The sequence below is a fragment of the Pangasianodon hypophthalmus genome, chromosome 7 (genome assembly GCF_027358585.1).
Source record: "Pangasianodon hypophthalmus isolate fPanHyp1 chromosome 7, fPanHyp1.pri, whole genome shotgun sequence".
In the NCBI taxonomy this organism is placed as follows: Eukaryota; Metazoa; Chordata; class Actinopteri; order Siluriformes; family Pangasiidae; genus Pangasianodon; species Pangasianodon hypophthalmus.
The window spans coordinates 20,358,059-20,380,873 of NC_069716.1; the positions used below are offsets into that span (position 1 = coordinate 20,358,059).

At 38.3% G+C, this 22,815-nt stretch overlaps 1 protein-coding gene across 1 annotated transcript in view; it reads left to right on the forward strand.

Moving 5' to 3' along the window:
* Positions 1-22,815, forward strand: part of pcdh11 (protocadherin 11) — a 185,363-nt gene that overhangs the window by 75,388 nt on the left and 87,160 nt on the right. Inside the window, exon 4 of the mRNA XM_026918539.3 lies at positions 4,665-4,724. Coding sequence (XP_026774340.3) covers positions 4,665-4,724 — 60 coding nt within the window. The remainder of the gene's footprint in view (positions 1-4,664; positions 4,725-22,815) is intronic.

The following is a 22,815-nucleotide window of genomic DNA, read 5'->3' on the forward strand; positions in this document are numbered from 1 at the left end:
ACTGGTAAGTCAGTGCTGCTAAGGAATATTGGTATTTAATCACTTATTTTACACATACTGACATACTGTATGATAAAATGTTCAAATGCCGCAGCAGTCCTGAATTATAAATCTGGAATTTAACCCTCTGGGGTCTGAGGGTGTTTTGGGGCCCTGGACAAATTTTGACATGCCCTGACATTTGTGCTTTTTTCAGTTGCTTTTAAATATATTAATGGCTAAAGTCTGATAATACTGTAATCAGCACAAACTGGGCTGAGAAAACAGCGTTTATGCGTGGTTAGTGAAAAACTAAAATTTTTAAGTCACTGAAATAAGGCCATAAAACACATACAGAACATTGGTTCACAAGACTTTCGAGAACTGGATCTTGTAGCCTAGATTTTTTGCATCAAAATGATGTGATAATCATCTTGTTCACTCATTCACAGTAAACAATATACTTATTTAAATTTTCTAAGACACTTTTTGTTTTGAAAAAAAAGTAGGGTGATAAAGGCTTGGGATGACAGAAAATGCATAACCTCCAATTGGGGTCTTTTCTCAGTGGGAACCCGTGACTTGCATACCCAGGATACAACAGTTTATTATTAACCTTATTAACCACCAAATAGCTACTTCTTCAAAAATACTGCAAGAAACTAAAAGCTACCGAAACAGGTGTCATCTCCGGTTCCACTTCAGAAGGGAAGGAGAGTCTTTTACTTCTGTCCTCTCTAGTGCTTTTCTCTGACTTTTATAGGCACAGTGTCCCCATTTAACCAATGACACAGCACTCCACATACTGTTGCGAAAAAAACACACACACACACACACACACACACACAAAACCAACCATATGCTCACATGGAGCATTGCACATATGGACAATAACTTGGTATCTTGCACTACTTTTTTTTTCCACTCTTATGCTGATATTCCTGTCCTTCAATATACATCATCCTGCTGTTACTCATTGTATTTTTGCACATGGACAATCATTTGATATACTGCACCAGTACTTCTGCATTTTTACACATTCTTCATATTTATACCTACAGTATTTACTGCCCTGCACATCACACTGCATATGCACATCATACATTTTGTATACTTGTCATATTAACACTGCTACTATCATATTTCTATTTGTACTTATATATTTCTAGCTTAATATTCTATTCTTCTTATTATCCTGCTCCTTTAACATTTTAGTTTCCCCATGTGGAATTAATAAAGGTTTACCTTTATTATCTTATCTTATTACAACAGACAGTCTTAATAATACACCTAACGTTATATTCACATTCCTTATTTATTTTAAGCATTTCTGAAAATACTTTATTTGGTTATTTTATGAAAAGTGCATATCTGCAGTCACTCAACATGCAGTCAGATGATGATGATGATGATGATGATGATGATGTGCTTTATAGTGTACAAAATGTATTGTGTGTAGTGCACTAGCATTAGTCCACATGCAGAAAAGACTCACATTTCACAATCTTTCAGTTTCTGTTGATTTCATAAACAGCGTCATAAACAGATGATTGTAAATTCCCATGTCATTCAGGATATAAGATAAAAAAAATCCATCGTAAACTAATCATATATTCTTTCACAGCACTAAACCACAGAATGTAACATCATCCAAGTTCGTGTACTTCCAGATCACAGACAGTCTACTCTTAACATTTCTTAATTGGAAATCTCCTCTCAAATCACATTCTGTTATATATTCAAAAAAGTTCAAGACATGCAGTGTCAATTTTATTGAGAAAAAAAATCAAATGGTGAATCTGTGTAGCCTAAGGGGGAAAAAAAACATGTATGAATTCCTGTAGTGGTTGCAGTATTAGAAACCTAGTAATAAAGGATGTGACAAAGACTTTTCTAAGGGTTAATTCAATATTAAATTGCTAGATATTAAATGTAAGTACTATCAGCATGCTGTTGTGTTCTTGTCTCTGGTTTCCATGTTGAACTCTCGGAAGTGTTGCCAGTTTTCAGTAGTTCACAGGCACTGCATGAATAATGGAGTGAGTTGACAAGATGGAAAATATTCCCCTCACCCCTCAAAATTTGTGGCGTTCTAACACGATTCTTCCATTCTCCGTTAACAGAGTTAACAGCTCTCCAAAATAACAGCCGACCATTGAGATGTCAGCTTTGACCCACCTAGTTAGAATTTGCATCGCCCAAACTTTTCACTGCAGCGTATAATTCCACTGCATATCAGATTGAGGGCACGGCACACAACACACCGGGTCAGCGCAGGCTCGGATAATCGCATCTGCAGCTCAGTGAAGCCTCGGTGGGGAGGATGTGTGTGTGTGTGTGTGCATGTGAGTGTGTGTGTGTGTGTGTGTGTGTGAGTGTGTGTTAGCTGTGTCATATTCTAATAGGCCCATGTATTATTTAAAAATATAGAACAAGTTAATACAGTGCACATGTCATACCTGTCATGTGGAGTAATTACCCATGGGTGCTCGATATATGTGCAATGAAAAGCAAAGCATTACCATGAATTCTTTCACCACCGAGATTTCAGTGTCAGCGAGGAGAATCATAATCCTAATCAGGAACCTATTTTATTAATGAATCATAAAAAGACATGCACAGTGCATAAATATTACAGAGCAAACGTTCAATCTTGCTCACACGAATGGAATAATTGAACTAGGGATGCATCGATGCCATTTTTCAGACCGAGTATGTGTAAATGTTTTTATTTTGGTACTCATTGACACTGAAACTAATACTGAAAAGAGTAAGTAATACTTAGTATTAATCAATCATGGAGCATTTTATTTAGCTCTGTTTATGTTTTCATGTTTTCAATAGTGCCCATGAAAAGCATTGTTTTGAATTTTTTTAATTTTTAATGAATTGCATTAGCTAGCTCCATTAGTTATCTAGGATCCACTGGGTTGCAGTGGAGAGCAGGTTTTGTTTCACTTGCGCTTCTTGTGCTCACAAGTGCTTCTGTACAGCTCTGTGTGCTTTTGTTTTCATTGGGTCAGAATTGATTCAATAGCAGCTGATCATTAAGAAAAACATACTGGGTAAGAGCTGTTATTTTCATTCACCTAGCGTCATCTGAAGATATTTTTTTCTTACCGAGCCAGCACGTGCTCCTAGCAACGAACTCCTCATGCTCGAGTTTTATGCTTAAGATGTTTCATCAGGTTACGTGTATTGTAGGAAAACGCTGTAATTCCTATTCTTGATATTTCCGTACTCTGCTTTGCTTTGATTGCCGTGATTAATCAGGGAATCATGAAGTCCAAATCGCTGTCATTTCATGTCGTCTGTTCATTAATGCGACAGCGTACACCAGGCTTACATCTCACAGTAACATGTGGTATGGGATGTTGATGTCGGATCATTTTTTCAAATATGAGTAAATGAGCACAGGATCAGATAAGCGCCATATCACACACATCCCTACTTTGAGCTGGACAAGACGTCTTGGTTTGCAGTAGAGAAGCAGGTCAGTATGAACGATGCTGACAGTGGCACTCCGAAATAAACATGTCCTCTGAGCTGCCCTTGTGGCCACGAGAAGGTGTACGTCATTAGCCTCCCCTTCTCCGCTACCTATGTTGGCGCTGCTCAGGTTACAATGACACATATTGCTTGAAACACACTCATTAAAGGGGAAGCTGTTGCCACGGGTAAACATACGGAGACGTAGAGGTGCCAGGCGGTAATTGGTATTTGGTCACAGAAATTAATAAGCTCGATTATTGTTCCTGAGCTTTCTTGGAGTCGAGGAGTTGCAGGTGTGGGGCTAAAAAAAAGAAAAAAGCTCTCTGTTCTGTGTTCAAGTGAGGCTATTGAGTGCTGCTGCACGGAGCTTTTTGCTTTTATGAATCTGTGGGTGTGAAGCTAGGTTACCCCATGCTTCACGCTGACTCCACTAAGTGGTAATGAAATATAGATGTCGAATCCTGGACAGTTCAATGTTTCATCTCTCTTGGTGATACCATAAGGAAGCCATTAATAGTGTCAAGGTGCATTAGCTGTGCCACAGGAAGATAATTGGATATGAGGAAATGACTGGCGGCACCTGCTTGGAATCAACTGGGCCTCCCTGAAGTAGTTGAGGGAGAAGTTTGTGAGGCCACTGCCGCCTGTTGTGTGAGTGCCACGGTGCCTCAGGACTACTTTTTCTCTTTCTGATTTTTTTTTTCCACCTGTGAGGTCACCTGAAAGAAGGTGTTTTTTGTGTGTCGCCTTCAGTGTGTAGAGGCCTTGCATCCTGCATAATCACAAACAGCAGGACCATCTGTTGTTGCCTTGTTGGCTTAGCTAAGCGTAACCTTTTTAGTGTCGCATTTCATGTATCTGTCTGATGTAGAGGCATATTTACAAAATGGTAATTGCCTAATGAAATCCTGTTTTGGAGTTACTGCATATGTTGTATGGAAATGGTGCAATTATTAGTAGAGTCATTAATGTGGGAGGAAAAAACAGCGCCATGGATTTCTGTATTTCACCTCCAGAGATTAATGATCTTAACCTTTACTCACTTACTACCTTTTTTTCTTTTTTTCAGTATTTCTGTGCAGGCAATAGGTCAGCTTGTTTCTTCTAAATACAAGATGTTATAAGATTTTTTTTCTTATATGTTATTAGATTGAGAAATTAATGAACATGTTTTTTTTTTTTCTCCCTTTCAGAACCAGAACCAGACCCCAGACAAGACAATGACTGCAGTTCCTGCCACTTGTCCCCATAAGGTGAGTCATTATCTGTCTCTATTTGGATTCGTGATTCAGGGATCTGTTGTGTAGTAGCCAATGATCATATCATGCCTTAGTAATCAACAAGAGAGTAATTAGCATTCTTGTTTCATCGCTAGACATTCCAACTGCTTGATTGAACTTTGTACTCAGAATGTCGGTTATTACTTTTCAGCAATTCCTCACACACCTGCATATCTTACATTCTGTTTGCCATTCAAGAGTGGCATAGATTTTTTATCTATTACCTCAGATGTCTTCCTCAGCAGTGTCTTATCTAATTCTGAAAATAAGATTTGTACCACTCGATTTAAGTGACAAGATTATCATTCATGAAGGCTTGGGATTCAGCCGAACATAAATAACAATCTACAGTCTCATTACTAGGAACAGAATAATCAGGCAATCAGCTTTTTCCAATTTTTTTTTTTTTTTCTAATTTTTATGGCTTCCTTTGCTTCTTTTCACAACTACATATTGCAAAAATTTCCTTAGCACTTTGGCATGTCTGCATGAAAATGTGTTAATGTGCTATACTGCAAAAACTCACACTATTTTCAGTCCACTAACCCCAAATGTGTCAAAATGCTCATGTCCTTTTCTGGTTGACTAGTGGGGTCAGGAGTAAAGACTCTGCTGGAGTTACCGAAAACCAGCAGACATGTCTGACAGCCTGTCAGCGAGTGGTCAAACTCAACTCCATCTTAAGTGTACCGCCTTAATACACTGACCGCTATCTTTAGAGAATCTGGAGTCGCAGAGGTGAGCTGAAAATAATTTAGATCTTCTAGCATTATATGAAATGGCACCGGCACTTCATGTGAGGCAATATAGAAAAGGCAATCAGCTTTGTCCTGAGCCTGTTGACATACAGTAGATGCAGGCTTTAATTGCTGGCCTGTCCTTCACACAGACGTGCACCATTTCTGTTGAGATCACCTCTAATGGCACTTTGCCGACATCGCTATTGCTCTATGAGTCAACAGTGGGCTGTCCAGGTTCGTATACATTGTCCTTGAAATATGGGAAGTCCCGTATTGCTGTCAAATCCCCTTGAAACTACGATGCTGGACTGAGGTAATGAAGGTATGCAACAGATTTGTGATGGCTTTAACGGTTTCCTCTCATCTACCGGAACATAATCTTTGTCTCGTCTCTTTCCATTAGCGTCTGTGATCTGCGCAAACCAATATGCAAAGAAAGCAATGGAGCGATGGAGTAATTTGGTGTGTCACTCAGCCCAGAATGAAAGTATAATGGCTAAATGCTCGGATATGATTTATATAATAGGAATGTCTTATTATGTGGCACTAAGACCGTTTCTATTTTCTTCCTCAATATTGTATGCATCCTCGATGAAAGGGAGCTAATGAACAGCTTTTAAAGGCTTAGTGATTATATAAAACAGGACTAGAGGAGAGGGAGAGAGAGGCAGAGAAAGATAGAAGAGAGACAGAGAGTGAAGCTGACTGGCAAGAAAGAGACAGAATCAGCAAGAGGAACGCAGAGGAGAGGGCGGAGACAACACTAAGTATACATAATTGCTGCTTGACACATTGGCTAAATTCTGCTACGCCAGTATTGCAGTGAAGATGATTAACGGCTGTCTGTGTGGGAAGGCTACTTGGTCACCCGGGGACTTCGGTTTCCATAGCAATTCTAGTCTAAAGGCTATACATTAGGTGATGAAAAGTCCCAATGGCCTGAACATTGTTAAATTACGCAATAATATCTTACATTATGTGCTTTGTCCCCTCTTCAGTAATTCATTTCTGGTGGCTTTATTCACAGCAGGTCAGTAGTGGAAATAAAAAGACTCCCAATTACAGGCCTCCTATTCGGGCGTGAAACATTGAACACCTAAACGCTTAGTGTTGATGAAGTGGTCCTGACTTGAGGACACTGATCATTTGTCTGACATAAAAACATGCCTCTCTGGGAAATTCACCCGATGACCCTGACCTATATTCCAGCTCTGGCTTAACTCTCTGTCCGTTACAGCACAGGGTTAACGTCACCATCACCACTGAGCTTGGCAGAAACGCCTACCGCTAGCCGTCATGTTGTTGCCAAAAATCAGATAGCAGATGGAGCAGGATTTGACCCCTCCCTCCTTGGGTATGGTCATGCTGAACCTTGGCATTGGCGGCAATCCGAGCTTGGTGGGACCACCATACAATCTTTCCACCACCAACTGAAAGTGAGATAGTGTGGCGCTCTCCATTCCATAACACCAGAACCAGTTTTCTCTCCCTTTGAAATCTGCACTGCACACATGACTGTGCATTTGTGCACTCGTCTGCACTCTGACTGAGCACGCAACGATCTGGGAGAAGGCAGCAGTGAATAAGTACATCTTAATAATGATTTATACTGGATGATAAGTGGAACTCCCTCCAGCGCCTATCAACAGACTAGTCATGCAGAGATTAAGTATTGTAACATGTAAAACTCAAAGCAGCAGGTTTTAGGTTCAGCGCTCTGCATGCGTTCACCATTCAGAGCTAGTAGGCATGATTTTGGAAGACAAGCAGAGAAATGTTGCACACACACACACAAACACACACACACACACAATGGCACTGTTGGGGTGCCTGGGGAAGCTTCGGCCGACATCTTCAGACAAACATGTAACGAACCTGGAAAAAGAAAAAAACGCAATCAGAAAGGTCAGTGGTGAGCTTTGGGTGCAAGGCCTGTCACTAGTGCTCACAGCATGTCCATGTCAAACAGAGAAAAAGCACAACACACAGAAAGGCTCGGCTATACCGCAGGTTGTCTTGTGTCCGTGGACTTGTTTGAACGTGTCCAGGTAGATTCATGAATATATTTTGAATTTGTTGGCTCAATAGGTGGTTTGTTTATTCAGCTTGAACTCATACGCATACGAAACAAGCAGGTCTATTTCATACTGACTCATCTAGAAGATATGTCTTGAATTGAAATGTGTGACTTATCACAAGTATTAATGGAACAGACCACCCTAATAACATCATTACTGTCAAATAAGGTGGTTATAGGCATGTTAAATGTATCATTTGCAATGATTTTGTTAGCTAGTTGACAGCAAATAACATTTTACATCACAGGTTGCATGAACAAACTAGCTAGCCTTGTGAATCAACGGGGTTTTTTCTTTGATTTGGATGGACGCAAGCAATTCCTGGAGCAGATCTATGCCTAATTTGGGTATGCTTTACAGAGAATTAGTCTTATTTACACAAGCAGCTTGCTGAATGCCTTCCAGCCTCGGTCCATGTCACCATGGAGATATTCCTGGTATCTCAGTAATATTCTCTGGCAGCCATATTTGAAGCGCCTGCCAAAATTGCAACAGCACGATGTAAACTGCAGATGTTCTACATATTCTGTGGCAACATTAGAAAATTAAAGAAGAAAAAGCTCTTAAATTATACGTTGAAAGTGTGCCAGTGTAATGTAAACTGTGCATAGCATAAATGTTCAGCAAAGTAGACTTATCGCATAGTAGGGTCACGAATTTATGCGTATGCTAATGGTACATTTATGTCTAAGCCAGAAAACACCATATGTCTTTTTTCACCTAAACATTTGGCACTTTCCTCTTTTATACATGCTTTTTTTTAGCATGTGATTACAGACTCCCTACCACCTTTTTAGGAATGTATTTGGCTTCTCTCACCTCTATTAATTACATGTAAAGTGTTAATGTGGTGTCTGTTCCTTTCGCTTTAACACAGCACACTGAGTGCATTTATAGAGTTGCCCCGCAGAAGGTCTTGGTTCAGGTCGACCCTGCTAATGAACAGATGAAAGGAATGTTAACCTGTAGAATTACGGCTGCAAATCTGCCCCTATTGTGTGATTCATTGCATTCGAACTCGATTCATTTATCTTACTTTTTTATGTTCTGATATTAATCAGTTGGATTTAGAGCCATAAGCCTTATTTCACCTCAGTGACTGTACCGAGCTCTCTCTGAAGCCATGGCATGTTTCAGCCTCTTTTTAGTTAAACCAATCAGGGATTTCGATGTCTCCTATCCAATCAATTAAGCGCAAATAAGTGTGCGGCCCTTTGATATGGAATCATTTGTCAAAGGAGCAGCTTAGACAGAGTGCAAGTAGTCCAGAGACAGAGGCTTGCCATCCTATCCACCTGGAAATCTGTTTGTTCATTTGGGCATTCCCGCTGTCCTACATCCTGTTAATGGGGTGTCATTGTGCTCACTGGATTTGCCTCAGCTATGCTCCATAAGCTTTTTCCATGCATTAGCCTCTTGATTGCACAGCTTAACCTCTTAATTTTTTGAAAGCTGTACTCCGAGAAAGCATGGTGTTATTTCACAGAACATCGGCTATTAGAATTTAAATCCTTCACTCTGTGCCATTGCATGCTTATTGCATTTGATGCCACCTGATACCGCAAACTACCTTTAGCATAACATAAATGCATTAAGCGTAATCTCATTCCGAGCCATTATTGGGTAATTTGTGGTGGGAGGTGAGAGAATCCTGGTTTACCTTGGTAATCAGTAATTGTTGATGGTGTTGTATGAGAAAGCGGAAGCTCTGAAGGGTTATTAAGATGAATTTATGTGCTGCCTAATGATTCACTCATCTTCCTTTGTTCTCATTGCTCTCAGAAGAACTTGGGAAGGAAACTTCACGCAATTTCCTTCTGAAGTTCAGAGTTTAATTTAGAGTGGCCTAGAGTGGGGCTTTTTTTTTTTTTTTGGATTAAATAACACCCTTCAGAGGCCTGAATTCCTTTTGAGCAAAGAAATACGATTCCTTTAATTACGACACCCGTGAGCACAGCATTATTCGGATCCTTTACTATGTAGTTCTTTTTTATCGCCCTTCAATATGCATAAATGCAATGCGATGAGCTGACACCAGTGTCAACTTACTATTGTTTGTACCGAGACAAACGCCTTGATGTATCTTCTGTGCGACGCACTCTATAGATGAGGTACAATACACAAACAGAATAAAGAGTAGCTCAATAAAAAGAAACATGTACGTAGAATAGATGAAAAAAAGACATGTGGTGCACTGATTCAAAGTGTAATTGAAGTAGGAGACAACTAGATAATGCCTGAGTGATCACATTTTCCCATATTACATACCTGATCCTCTGTATTGACCAGAGACGCCGTACTGTCGTGTCTCTCTGCATTGACTTTGAGTGTTTATGTTTTCAGTTACACCAGGAAACAATAGCTGCACTAAGTCAGACATTCTTAAACAGTTTACAGTGAAGAAAAAAAAATGTGTATATATATATATATATATATATATATATATATATATATATGTGGGGGGTGTGTGTGTGTGTGTATAATTACAGGGACACCCTCAGCACAGATTTATTGGTTAGAGTTTTCATGTATTTGAAATTAATTTCCACAAAATGACATTAATCATGTATGCAGATTTATTTTAATTTTAAATATTAATGTCTATGAAATATTGTAAAAAAAAATTATGCACGTTATTTAAATGTGTGCTGTAACATTTTGGCTATTTATTGGAGTCAGAGGTTTTTATTACTTTTATTATTTTTTTTTTCTAGATTTCCCACCAAAACTGCGAATTTTTTTACTAAAATTGTCATTAGATTCCAGACATTTTGTGAGCTTAATAGCATTGATAATGGTAAGTTGTAATTTTCACCGCTGCAAGAAAATTAGAAAATCATGGACCGCCTGGCTGTGCTTCATGCACCACTGGGTGTCCCTGGTCCCCACTTTAAGAACCATGGCTCTAGCTGATACATTTTTGGCATCCTACACTTGCTTTGTCTCCATCATAAGCAGCTGATCATTATAACAATTTAGCACATGCAATTTGTGCAGCTTGATATTCTGTTATGCCTCCTGTTACTGTGTTATGACTCACGAGGTAATTTCCATGTCAGGAAACAAATGACCAAAAGGATTCATCCATGGATATGCTTTGTGTTTGCGTTTACAGTAATAAAGCATTCCCTATAACATGGTGTAATGATCCATTTTTGGAAATTATTTTTCTGCTGGTAAATTGGTAAATTGCTAATGAAACTGAGTCACTGACACCCAGAATGGCGCTTTGTCTCTTGCAGCAGGTGGTGGAGTGTACCTAGTGTGCAGGAATCTCCCATAAACTTAAAAGCAAATTAATGCCGCTCACCTTCACGCAACCTTTCATTCCCTCACCTCTTTATGCTATTATTCATGGGCCTCGCGCTGCCAGGTTTGGAAATAATTTGTGTACTATTCTTAAATATGTCCCCAACCCCTTTTTCCAAGAGGTGCTGGATGGAATAGATGAGAAACTGGTTTGCACTAATATTTAATGGCAATTTTTGGACTTGCATAATTGCTTTGGTTCAGTTTATTACGAAGAATTTATGACATTCGAAGGTCTCTCTCCATCCCTCCTAAGGGAAATTTCCTCAAGAAAGTTGAGAGGAAATTGCATCCGTATGATCATTAAGTGGATGTAAGTGTTCAATGCAAAAGCTGATAATGGCATGTCATTGGCCTGAAATATTCCGTCTGCTCTAAATATTTCAGTATGTCTCTTCCTTTTGGGGCTTGTACTAGCTGTGAGGGGATTGAAGTTTCAGCATTCAAAAACAAAAGGAATAGAACATTATAACTGCCCAGTGACCTCATTAGACTCCACGCCTCCAATCGGGAACACATATAAGGAGTAGAACACAACGGGGTGTGCTGTTATAGGAGAATAATCAGCGACAGGGTGGCGTGATGAGACCTGACACAAAGCGGGGTTACTCTTACCAACCTGAAGGTGATTATTTTCCGATAACAACACATCTCGAAGTGCTTTAATCCTTTTGTACTACAGCAGTGTGCCAAAACTAACAGGTTTCCCTTATTAAAGAACAATGTCATGCTTTTTTATTAATTTACAGTTTCATATAATGTTGTGGAATGTCTGTGAAACAAGCTGCTTTTCCTGTTAGCACTTGTGATATAGTAGCTATATACACTCGTTCTCTCACAAGTCCCTCTCTCTCTCTCTCTCTCTCTCTCTCTTTTAAATCTTAAAGTTAATAATAGAAAAAAATGTAGCTTATTGCCAAAAAAACCACAAACGCAAAGCTTAAAAGGAACAGCTTTACCTCTGACTGTTACCGCTGACACTTGAGTCTCAAAAATGCTAAATAAGAAAACTTTACCATATCAGCAATTACACACATTTTTAATCCTTTTATGTGTGTGTCTGCCGTACAAGTCCCTGTGAATTAGCTGTTACTATAGAAATGATAACATAGCACGAATGCATTAAGAGAAACCTGTTATGTACCTAACAGCCAGGACTGTGCTGTTATAGAAAATTAATCAACACCTTCTAACCAAGTGGAATCGAGAATTCAGTGGTGCAGTAATCTCTGTTTTTTTCTTTTAATCGTTAGTGCTATGGCTGTTTTCACTGCCATTTTTTCCTTTTTTTTTTTTTTTTTAGATATTTCATACAGTTATTCTTATAATTGCCCACACTTTTCATACACATGATCTTACAAACACACAGTACATGCCCAATCATTAAATACATACTATACATTAAATACATTAAATACGACTACACATTACACAATTACAACTACACACCTGCAATCATAATGAAATTTTTGTCACAAATTTTTGTCTTTTTGTCTTTCCTATACTCAGTCACTTGCTGGTTTCCTATCTCCCAAGTATTAAGTATTTGCCGCATGTAAATGTTAGCATCTTCCAATAAAGAGAAAAAAGAGAAGGTTGTGGCTGATAATAAGGAGTTAAGGAGATGTTCGCCCACAGCTCTAAGGGTCCATGTGGGATCATGCTTTACTGCTTCTTGAAGAAACAGCACTGATTATGACCACGACCGAACACAGGAACATGTTCCATTTACTGAACTCCAATGGATTTTAACACTGTGCACTGCAACAGCATATGTCGATGAGGATAGTGGCCGCCAGAAAACAGCCTGAGGTCTGGACTAGAAAGCACGGAGTAGTGCCTTTACCGCATATGTTTAAGCTATGGGCCACATTTAGCAGCACTGATGTCTTTTAATAAAGAGCTTTCATACACTTCCCTTTTTTTTTTGCCTAGTCATAATACATTGTATTATTGGCTAAGATATTTCAATCAATATATAAACATAGAATGACTTAGATAAAAAAAAAAAAATAAAAAAAAATAAATCACCTTGTCCTTAATGCACTGCAGAGCACATTAGAATACATGCACAGACATCTTTGCTTCTTTTTTTAGTCCTCATATAGTGTAATGCTCAATGCTTTTTTCTTTTCTTTTTTTTTTTAACTGGACACATTTTGTCCTCTGTAGGATGCTTGTTCCACTTGGATCATGGATATAGAAAGATATCCTGCATAGCCGTGGCTACATCACACAGCAATAGCAAAAGTGCCAAGAAAACAGAATACGACTGAATCCATTCTAGTGCATTTTCCAAATATCAGATGCCATTTCTAATATTTTAGCCCGTAAGCCCAGTGTTCTCAGGGTGCAAAATCCATATTGAAATGCCAGTTTGACTCTTTTTGAAGTGCTTTAACTGAAAACGTTAGTTTCAGGAGGGCCTTTCGACAAGCTATTTTGCTGGCAGGATTGTATTCTTCACAAAAGGCTACACGCATAGGCAGCTTGGGACAGCGCAGGGCTTGCCAAAAATCACAGGCATTTACACACTCTCTCATTTCTTACCCTTACTTGCCCTTCTTGCACAATCAAGCCGGTTGTCTTGATATTTGTTATTAGCATTTTCTGTTTTCAGCTTTATTGGTCGTAATGATTTCTTTCCTTTCTTTCTTTTATCTAAAGCTACTCTTACAAATAAATAAGGTTACAATCTGAGGAAGCCATGTCCTCATTTGTACTACTCAATCGCCTCTTGACGGCCATCCATCGTATGCCAACTGCAGTTACAACCCTGAAAAAGAGGCTGACATAATAAGAAAAAAGAAAACTTGTGTTGCCTAAGAAAGGCTTAAGAATACTTGCAGTGCTGCACATGGATGGCTGTTATTGTTTTAATTAGTCCAGGTTTATAAAGATCTTCCCTCCATGCTTTCACTCGGTGTGTAAATTACTCATGTCCGCCGTGACTAAGCATCTTTTTCCATCAGCTCAAAATCAATTTTAACAATCAATAACTCTTGCTATAAATGTTGGAGGTCTTAGAGCCTAGTCAATACCTCTAAGTGTATCAGAAGTGTAAATAAACACTTGAGAGGTTTATATCAGCCTGACATGGTCAAAACAAGCTGATCTAACGAAGCACTCTATGTCATTGTATAACCAAAGATTTACTTACATTTGGTCGAGGCTTGCTCTAAATATGTCGATTTAATATTATTTGAAAATATATTGACTATAGGCTTTTTTTTTTTGGAATTTGAATAGAAAGTTCATTAAGGGACTGTCTTGGGCATTTTTTAAGTCTCTGATGTGTAATCAGTCTTTAAGACTAATTTTATTACACATTACTTAAGTACAGTGTTTGCTTGAACGTGACTAGCCAGCCTGAAATATTGCAGCACTCGATTTGTTTGTTTCTTTGTTTCTTTGTTTGTTGCTATTGTGCCAAAATGAATGGACATGATACTATATATTTTTTTTTCATATGCAATATTTGGACACCATTTAGCACCTACTTACATCAAGGACCGACTAGTATTACAAGAACAACCAATCATAACAAAACATGATCCCCAAAGCAATACCTCATGTCAGTACACCACTACATACAGTACATCCTAATATATATAGTATATATACACATTTACACACACTCACACTCACACACAGAGACACACACTACATAAACATGTAACTATGCTGCCAAATATTGATGTTTAATACTTCTATTTTTTTTCCTCCTCATTTCTGTTCCTATCTTGGTGCTGTTAGGGATTAGCATGATTTCAGTGGTGCGGTGGTGCAGTGGGTAGCATCATGTCTCTGGTTTAATCCTGAGCTTGGATTTTGAGTTTTGCATGTCCATGTGGGTTAGCTCTGGGTTCTTCAGTTTCCTCCCACTTCCAAAAACCATGCAAGTCTAACTTCCCCCTAGATGTGAATGATTATATAAATGTGTGTGCATGGCGCGCTGTAATGGACTGGCATCCCAGCCACGGTGTATTCCCACCTCAATCCCAGAGTTCCTGTTATAGACTCCGGATTCACTGCAACCCTGAGTAAGACGAAGCAGTTAATGAAGATGAATGTATTAGTATGTTTACACATGAGAGGCAGTCTTGTGTACCTTGTCTCAGTGATCTTCCAAAGAGGGTAATGATGACAAGAAAAAAAATAAAAGCTTTTCTAGATTCAAATAATATCTATAAATAATATTTGCAACTATTACTTATAAATGGAGCATCAGTAGGTCATTGGGATAGTTATATTTTAATCTGAATTTAAAATTAATTTTAAATTAAATAAAGTCTTAACATGAAGCATCAAAACAACGTTATCTCTGCTTGGAAAAATGTTCGACTCTTTTTTTTTTTAATTTGTTCCAAACACAATGACATAACTGACCACCTTTATTAAACCTTGTCTATTTATACAAGTCCTGAGAATAAATAAATAAATAAATAAATATGACACCTAGAGATTTGCTGTTGTTGGCCACCATATTTCATCAAGCATCTGAATCCATATGGTGCCCATATGCTTAAGTATAAATCAGACAGAACCTGTGTGGTGCTCTTGCTGCGCTCACAAAGTTATCCAGCTCCATTAATCAGTGTCCCCATCAGGTGGCTTGTTTGCCAGACGAGGCCTAAGTGACAGTGATAAGTGATCCTCCTCTTGTTCCAACATGAGCCCTAATACAGTGGGCTTTTCACATTATCAAGTGAAGACAATGCCAGTGCCACTCGCAATGAACAAAACTGTCAGGTCACTCGATAGGAGGAAGATCAAACCCATTTACAATTTAAATGTCATGCGGAAGAAACAAGCGCTGAAGGTTGAGGCAGGAGTGAGCTCCTCTCCTACCTCATCATCCTTCCCTGCTTGTCAAAGCACTGTGGTTCATGACCTCTACGCTCTCTCCTTCACTATTGTGCTGAAATGACATCAACCAGGTGTTTGGTTGGATAAATCAGTGCCACATGTAAAACAAGGTCTGACTTTAGCTTTGATGAGGCGATCCAGTAGCATAGAGGGCAAGGGACGAAGAGTTCAAGTGGATCCAGCCTCTCATCTCAAGCATAGCAATAACTTTTTTTTTTTTTTTTTTTTGCCCTTAGCAACCCGATAACTTCATGAAAGCTTTACTTTGCGCTCCATCACCCCATCAGTGAGCGTTCCACTTCAAGGACTACTCAGTCTTTCTGCTGAAAATGCTGTTTGATAATGCCTTCGTCCAGTAGAGTACTAATATTTAAACATCAAAATCTGAGATGTTTTTTAGCGAGACCTCAATGTGAAAAGCTTTTTTTTTTTCCATTTAATCCTCATGTCACTGATTTCAATATGAGAGCCTGATTAAGTTAGATGCCAAATTATTATTGTTGGAGGTGTCCTTCAAGTATGCCTGCTTCCAGGGGAGTTCTTGACAAAACTCACTTTTGAATTTAGTGGAAAGCATATCTAATTGAATTTTAATACTTAATTAAATCAAGCAATAATTCCGTTCATTTCCCTCTGCAACTGACTTTTCAACACTCCTGAGCCCATCGCGATGAAATTATTATCACCAAATGGCTGGATATCCATGGAAGATGTCATAAGACCACTTGGAGGACACCAATCATGCGAGGACAGCAGTAGTGTGAGGACAAAAACACCAATAAACCATGTAGCAAATTTCACTATATGTTTATTCCCTTCCATTAGACAAAAAGCAGAGGGGGAGGTTTATCCACCGAAAACTCCCAGGGAGCACTGGACCGTTGTCTTGATGAAGAAGCAGATCAAACTGGTCTAATTTCCTAAATGAATTCTCCAGAACTATTACAGGCGAGCCCAACCTCTGCATAATGTGATGAGCAAAGGGAACATTGATGAACTTTTTTAATTATTATGCCGCCTGGGAATTTGATGCTGCCAGTACAGGGATCTACACCGTCAGGCTTTTTGCTGGATTTTTTTTTTTTATCAACTTTTTTTTTTTTAATTCACCTAATTTGTCGGTCCAAATGAAACACCACAAGGTTAGAGTGTGGAGTAATTAACAGCACCAGGCCTAATGAAATGAGAGGATGGTGTGTACCATGAGGATCAATACAGGTCTTTAAGTGTGGTCTGGCTAGGAATTGTACAGGGAAATACAAGCCACTTAATAGTAATAAGCTGATGAACCAGGTCCACGTGTGCTAAATGAGATGTCACTTCAGTGTGCTAACATATTGAGGCAAACTCGCAGACTATCTGCTCAGATGGATGTAATTAAATGAGCCTTCCAGTCAAAGTCTGTAATTCTTTAATCCAAATTTCTTACACATGTCCTAGGCTTGAATGCATTAGAAAATGAATTACCAGTAAAGTGAATTAGTCATTTTGTGATACAGAAATAAAATCAGTCACTAAATATAATAGTATGTACTGCAAAATGTGTTCAATCAGGTGTTAGTTTCAACTTCAGCTGCTTCAATGGCTGTGAGCAGAATATTGAAGATTGCAGACGAATTAGCGTTTCATACTTCCATACTACAAGCACCTTGGTGTCAGGTTTTCACATGAGGAAAAAAAATGGTTATAGTTACTGCACTGGAAAAGAAAAAAAAATCATGGCATCCCACTGTTTAAAAAAAAAAAATTAATAAAAAAAAAAAAAAAATGAAAAGGTCTGTGGTTGGTCATCAGGAATGTCAATCAAAGTAGGCGGGTCTTAGCCATTTTTTTTGACAAAATATACCAGACTTTCTAGCAGCAGGGAAATTTATCAGGTGTAAAACCATTGATAAGATTTCATTTTCCCATACATCATACAAGTAGTTTTCTTATGTCCCAATAGTATCATTAATCCTAGTACCAAAACTTTCACAGTAATGCATAATAATAATAATAATAAGAAGAAGAAGAAGAAGAAGAAAAAGAAGAAGAAGAAAAGATGATACTTATATTACAATGAATACATAGTTATATTGCATTCATTAGCACGTCATACACATTATTATATTTATTTATAAAAAAACATTTAACTTTATTAACTATCTACTCATATTATGCATTATGAATTGTTAATATGACTATTATAAGTAGTGTTCATAACACATTATATTACCAATGCCAAAGAGATCCATCTTTGCATATTGCATTATGGGACCTGTTTTTATTTTCTTTCCTTAATTAAAGAATTATTATTATATTAAATGAACTATAAGGAGATAGAGAAATCATGCTACAAATCTTTACAGCTTTACAATGTACTACAAACATTTATGATGACTTTTTTGTCTGATTTGTCATTTAACATTTATTGCAGTTTTAAAAATCTAAGCATTTATCTCTGACTAAACATAATGCACTAATCAAAGTGAGAATGAATTTCTTTGGTATTTAAGTCTAAGTGTTATAAACACTACTTTATTATGCATTCTAGAAATGCATTATAAACAAGGCTATAAACTCTAATGCCTTTACATGAATAATTGTAACAATGTGTATAATTTTTTATGAATTGTTTTTAGTTGTAATTATTCCATAATGCTAGTTTTGGTCTGACTTGGAACTTGTTATATGCAATGTTCTAATAACACTGTGAAGCAAAATATTATCATAGTGATGTTTTTAGAATACTTACTTATTGTCATAAATTCCTTCTCTCGAATGAGTGCTGTGTTTCTAGTGTATGTCATGTGCTTTCGTGTATGGCCATTTGCTTTATGCATTTGTTTTGGTTTCTGTCCTGTCTCCACCCTGTCAAGTCATTGGTGTTTTCCGATTGTTTCTCGCGAAGTCTTATCATACATGCATCATTAAGTCATTTAGTCTAAGCCTTGTTTTCTACTTTCTGTGTTACATGTTTCTGGCTTTACCTCCTCATTTCTGTTTTCATGTATTGCTTATGGATTATCCGTGTCTGAAATATTGGAATATTTATGATTATCGCATCAACATCATGCTGAGTATACACGCTTGCGTCCTGTCTCTATTTAACACACGTTACACTTAGGATACCCGAATACCTCAAACATTCAATTAATGTTCTCTGTTAGCTGCGATGGCTCTGCTATACGAAATTCATAAGAATTTGCAGAAGTCAACTCTATGTAAAGCTCTGAATGGATACTGGAAGTACAGGGTAATTAGTGTTATACCATTTTTATGACTTCATTCATATGAAACCACGCTCCCTCATTAGATTTGATGAAATTGTGTGCGAACTTGGGTAGGACTGGTGTACTGGGAAGAAGAGTGCTGCAGAGTGTGTCATATAAGTCACTCTAAACCAGAGGTGACAGACCTTGGAATAAGAACATGTTCCTTTCAGCTTATATGATTACTTAAGCTATTGTGTATTGCAGAAATACCCCTGGTGATAGGAAGTGTGAGATGCCAGTACTAAGTGAAAAGATTAAATACATGAGAAACTGCTAGATGTTCTCTCACACCTTCGTTCTCTCTCTTATTATTGCAGAGCAGAGGAAGGGTATTTCTGTACCTGCGTAGATTGAGAGAAAATATGAAGTGGCTACATGCCAAAACATACTTAGCAAAGTAGCAAAAGAGTGTTGACCTTTAAAAGTGCTTAAACACAATGTGCACGAGAAATGATACTTGAAAGAAAGTGAGAGACAAAGTAAAACACCTCATTTAGCATGGATCCAATGCAAGGTGTGTGGCAGCAGAATATTCTGCATGAACCAATTATGAAGCCTGGCCTCTCAACGTTGACCTTTACCCCTCCAGTCTACTATCAGAGAGAAACTAGCAACATATTTGGCTGAAAAGGCATAACAATTACAAAGTAATAAGATTACATGGCACTAAACCTTGTGGTGCCATGGCTCTCTATATTAGTTTTAATTTTCTAAATGACTATTTATGATATTAGAATGAGAAGAGCATGTGTGTGTGCATATGCTCCATCTCTCCGTGCCTGTGTGTGTGGGTGGTTGTGCGTGCCTCCTTGGCACAAGGTGCAGGGAGTTATTGCGCTCTGAAAGCTGTGCCCGTATTTCACATCAGGAAAATACAGGCACATAAACAAGGCTCGGTGGGTAACTGTCTGATAGCAGGCCGCATGATTCTCTCACCTCCACTTAACAGCTGAGGTGGAAGTCCAGGGCCTGCCAGGCCGTTCTGCAAGGATGAGCTGCTACGACAGCTTGCTCTCGACCGTCATTTCACTGCTTTAACACACCGAGCCCCTGCTGCTCTCGCTGCCAAAGAGCTCCCAGTCGTAAGTAGAGTTAGCTGAACCTGTGCGTGTAGCAGGGATAATAAGAGATTTTTTCTGGTTTCACTTCTGTTTGCACTAATGAACTGGAGGTAGAATTTAGGGTGAGACAAGTGAATCATATCCTGGCACAGAAAGGATTGGGGGGATGTGGATGAGGAGGTTTTTTTCTACTCAAAAAAAGAATAATTGGTTGTAAATTGATTTTGAGCTGTATTAATTGCAATTTAATTGCATTTTCTGATTCATTTGGCCACTTTCAATTTCCTTTCTACTGTTGTATTGATCTATTTTTGCCAGGTCTCTTTTATCTGACGTGATCAATATGTACGTACTAGGGCAAAGAAGAAATATTTTCTGTGAGAGTTTGGCTGTACAAACACATTGTTTAAGCTTTTTTTTTCTTTTTTTTTTTTTTTAGAAAGGTTGAACACTGAGGAACATCATTCATCAGGGAGAGGCAGTCCACCGCGACTGTTATTGAGGAAGGTTAGGCTCATTATAGGTTTTGTCCTACATTCACGACCACTCTGAGATGAATAAGAATTGCATTTGACCATAGCACTTGGCTTTATGGGTGTGTAAGCTGCAAATCACAGCTGGGATTTGGGGGTCCCTGTGGTTTGAACTTAGCCCAGCCATCAACGGTGCTGATCCAGGCTCACAGTAAGAACTAAGTAGGGTATTGGAATTGGTCCATGGATTTTTTTTAAGGTCCAGAGAGACAGCTTTGGTGGAGAGTGAGTTGAAGTTGAAGGACAACACTACAGAAGTAGTCCCGTGAGGACATAAAGTGAATGTTTCCTTTGCATGGCAGACGTCACAAGAGGGCCTTGACACCTGCAAGGACATCTTACACAACAGCATTACACAGGAATGCATAAGTACTGCAAACACCCCAACCATATGGCTACCTAACGAGCACACTGCCTATGTTTATTCATGTGTGCCGAAGAAACAGAGCAGGAAATTGTAATCTGTAATAAATGTACAGTGAGCTGACGGGAATAAACTATGGGAAAAGAGAACACCAGGTGTCTCTGGTTGTAAACATTCTCAGATGGCAAAGCATTGTGAAGGTGCTTAGACACCTCACTATGCACTATTCATCAAAATAATGCACTGAGCTATAAATGTACCTGAGGACCTGGAGATAGATTAGCATGCCTACACATTTCAGTGGTCACCTCCTCCCAGCTGAAGATCTGTGCCGAAATGCTAGAAGATCCTTGTTTTGAAGCCAGCATGTTCAGGCCAAAAGAAACTTCCATCTGCAGTGCATGATTTGCATGTGTGTAATTTTCTTTCAAACAATTTACCAAGAGACAAAGATGGTTGGTACAAAACTTTTGTGATCAATGAGAAACACTTTTATAACAGCAGCCATGTTTCTTTCTTATGCAGTAGATTACAAGCATAATACAGTACAAAAACTTTCTAAGTTTGAAGCAGCACTGAGAGATCCTGCTACATGATTAATTCATGACTGTTAATTGTTTCACGACTACAGTTTCCTACATCACTTACCATTCCTTATTTTAGCCATATGCTTAAACACTTCGCATACCTTTCAGTTGCTGTAGGCAGACTGGTGGACTGAGTGATTTGCAATCATATTAAGATGATGCAGGCTGTACAGCAGACTGTAAAGGCAGTGCATTTGATTATGGTATGTTTATTCACTTCAGAAATAGATTGAGGACTTAGTGCTTAGTGCTGGATTATGAGTTGTTATCAAATGGCTTTTGTGTAACTGAATGGTTATTAGGCTAAAAAAATCAATTAAATATCATATATCATATACACAGTATTCCTCAAATGTCCTATTGCTGGGAGACGTTGCATATTTTTTCCAAAATAGAGGGTATTACATAACTACATAAAATTCATTTCAGGAAGTCGCTGCTTCATGGAAGAAGTCAACTATAATTTGAGGCAGCAACTCACGAATCCATATAAACATTAACAACTACTATACAGCAAAACATTAAAATCAAGAGCTACTAATATTGGCTAATGTATGTATGGTTATGTGCCATATGTGTATATGTTATGTGTATGGCTGTCACACACGAGTCATAACATTAGTGTTGAGGAGAAGCTAGCTACAATTAGCACAATACTAGCTTTTCCAATAACCATCTACTGTTTCACCAAGTACCTGTGTAGAGCAACAAACATTCTCCCTTTTCACTTCAATATTATTTTTTAAAAAATGGAATCAGGAATCAAGCTCAATACTACTTAATTAGTGTAGAATGCGAGTAGCTACACACATCAGCTTGCACAGACCTGTCTGGAGAATAACAGCATCACGCTACACATCATCACGCTACACCTACAAAGAACACATTCTTCTAGTGATGAAACCACGACTATCGAACATCCATGGTCATATTTATCAGTGTTTATGAATATGAAAGTTTACCATGGCAAATCACTTTGTTATAGCATACCCTTTCCAAAGCATGTAAATATTAAGAAAATGTCACAGTTGATTTTCCTCAGTTTGACAAAGTAGCTTCTGTGTACTTCACTCCTTTTTCTTAGAAACTTGTATTGTAGCTAGCTACTTTGTAAATCTTGAATAGCTTGTAGATTGAGATGCTGAAATTTCAAAGTAGCTTCTCCAATACCTCTACAGCACCTCTAAGCATTACTATTAAAAAATGTACTCCTTTAGAAAGCCCCATGACACAAACCGCATGCCCTTTCAAAAACCGTAAAACTTTTAT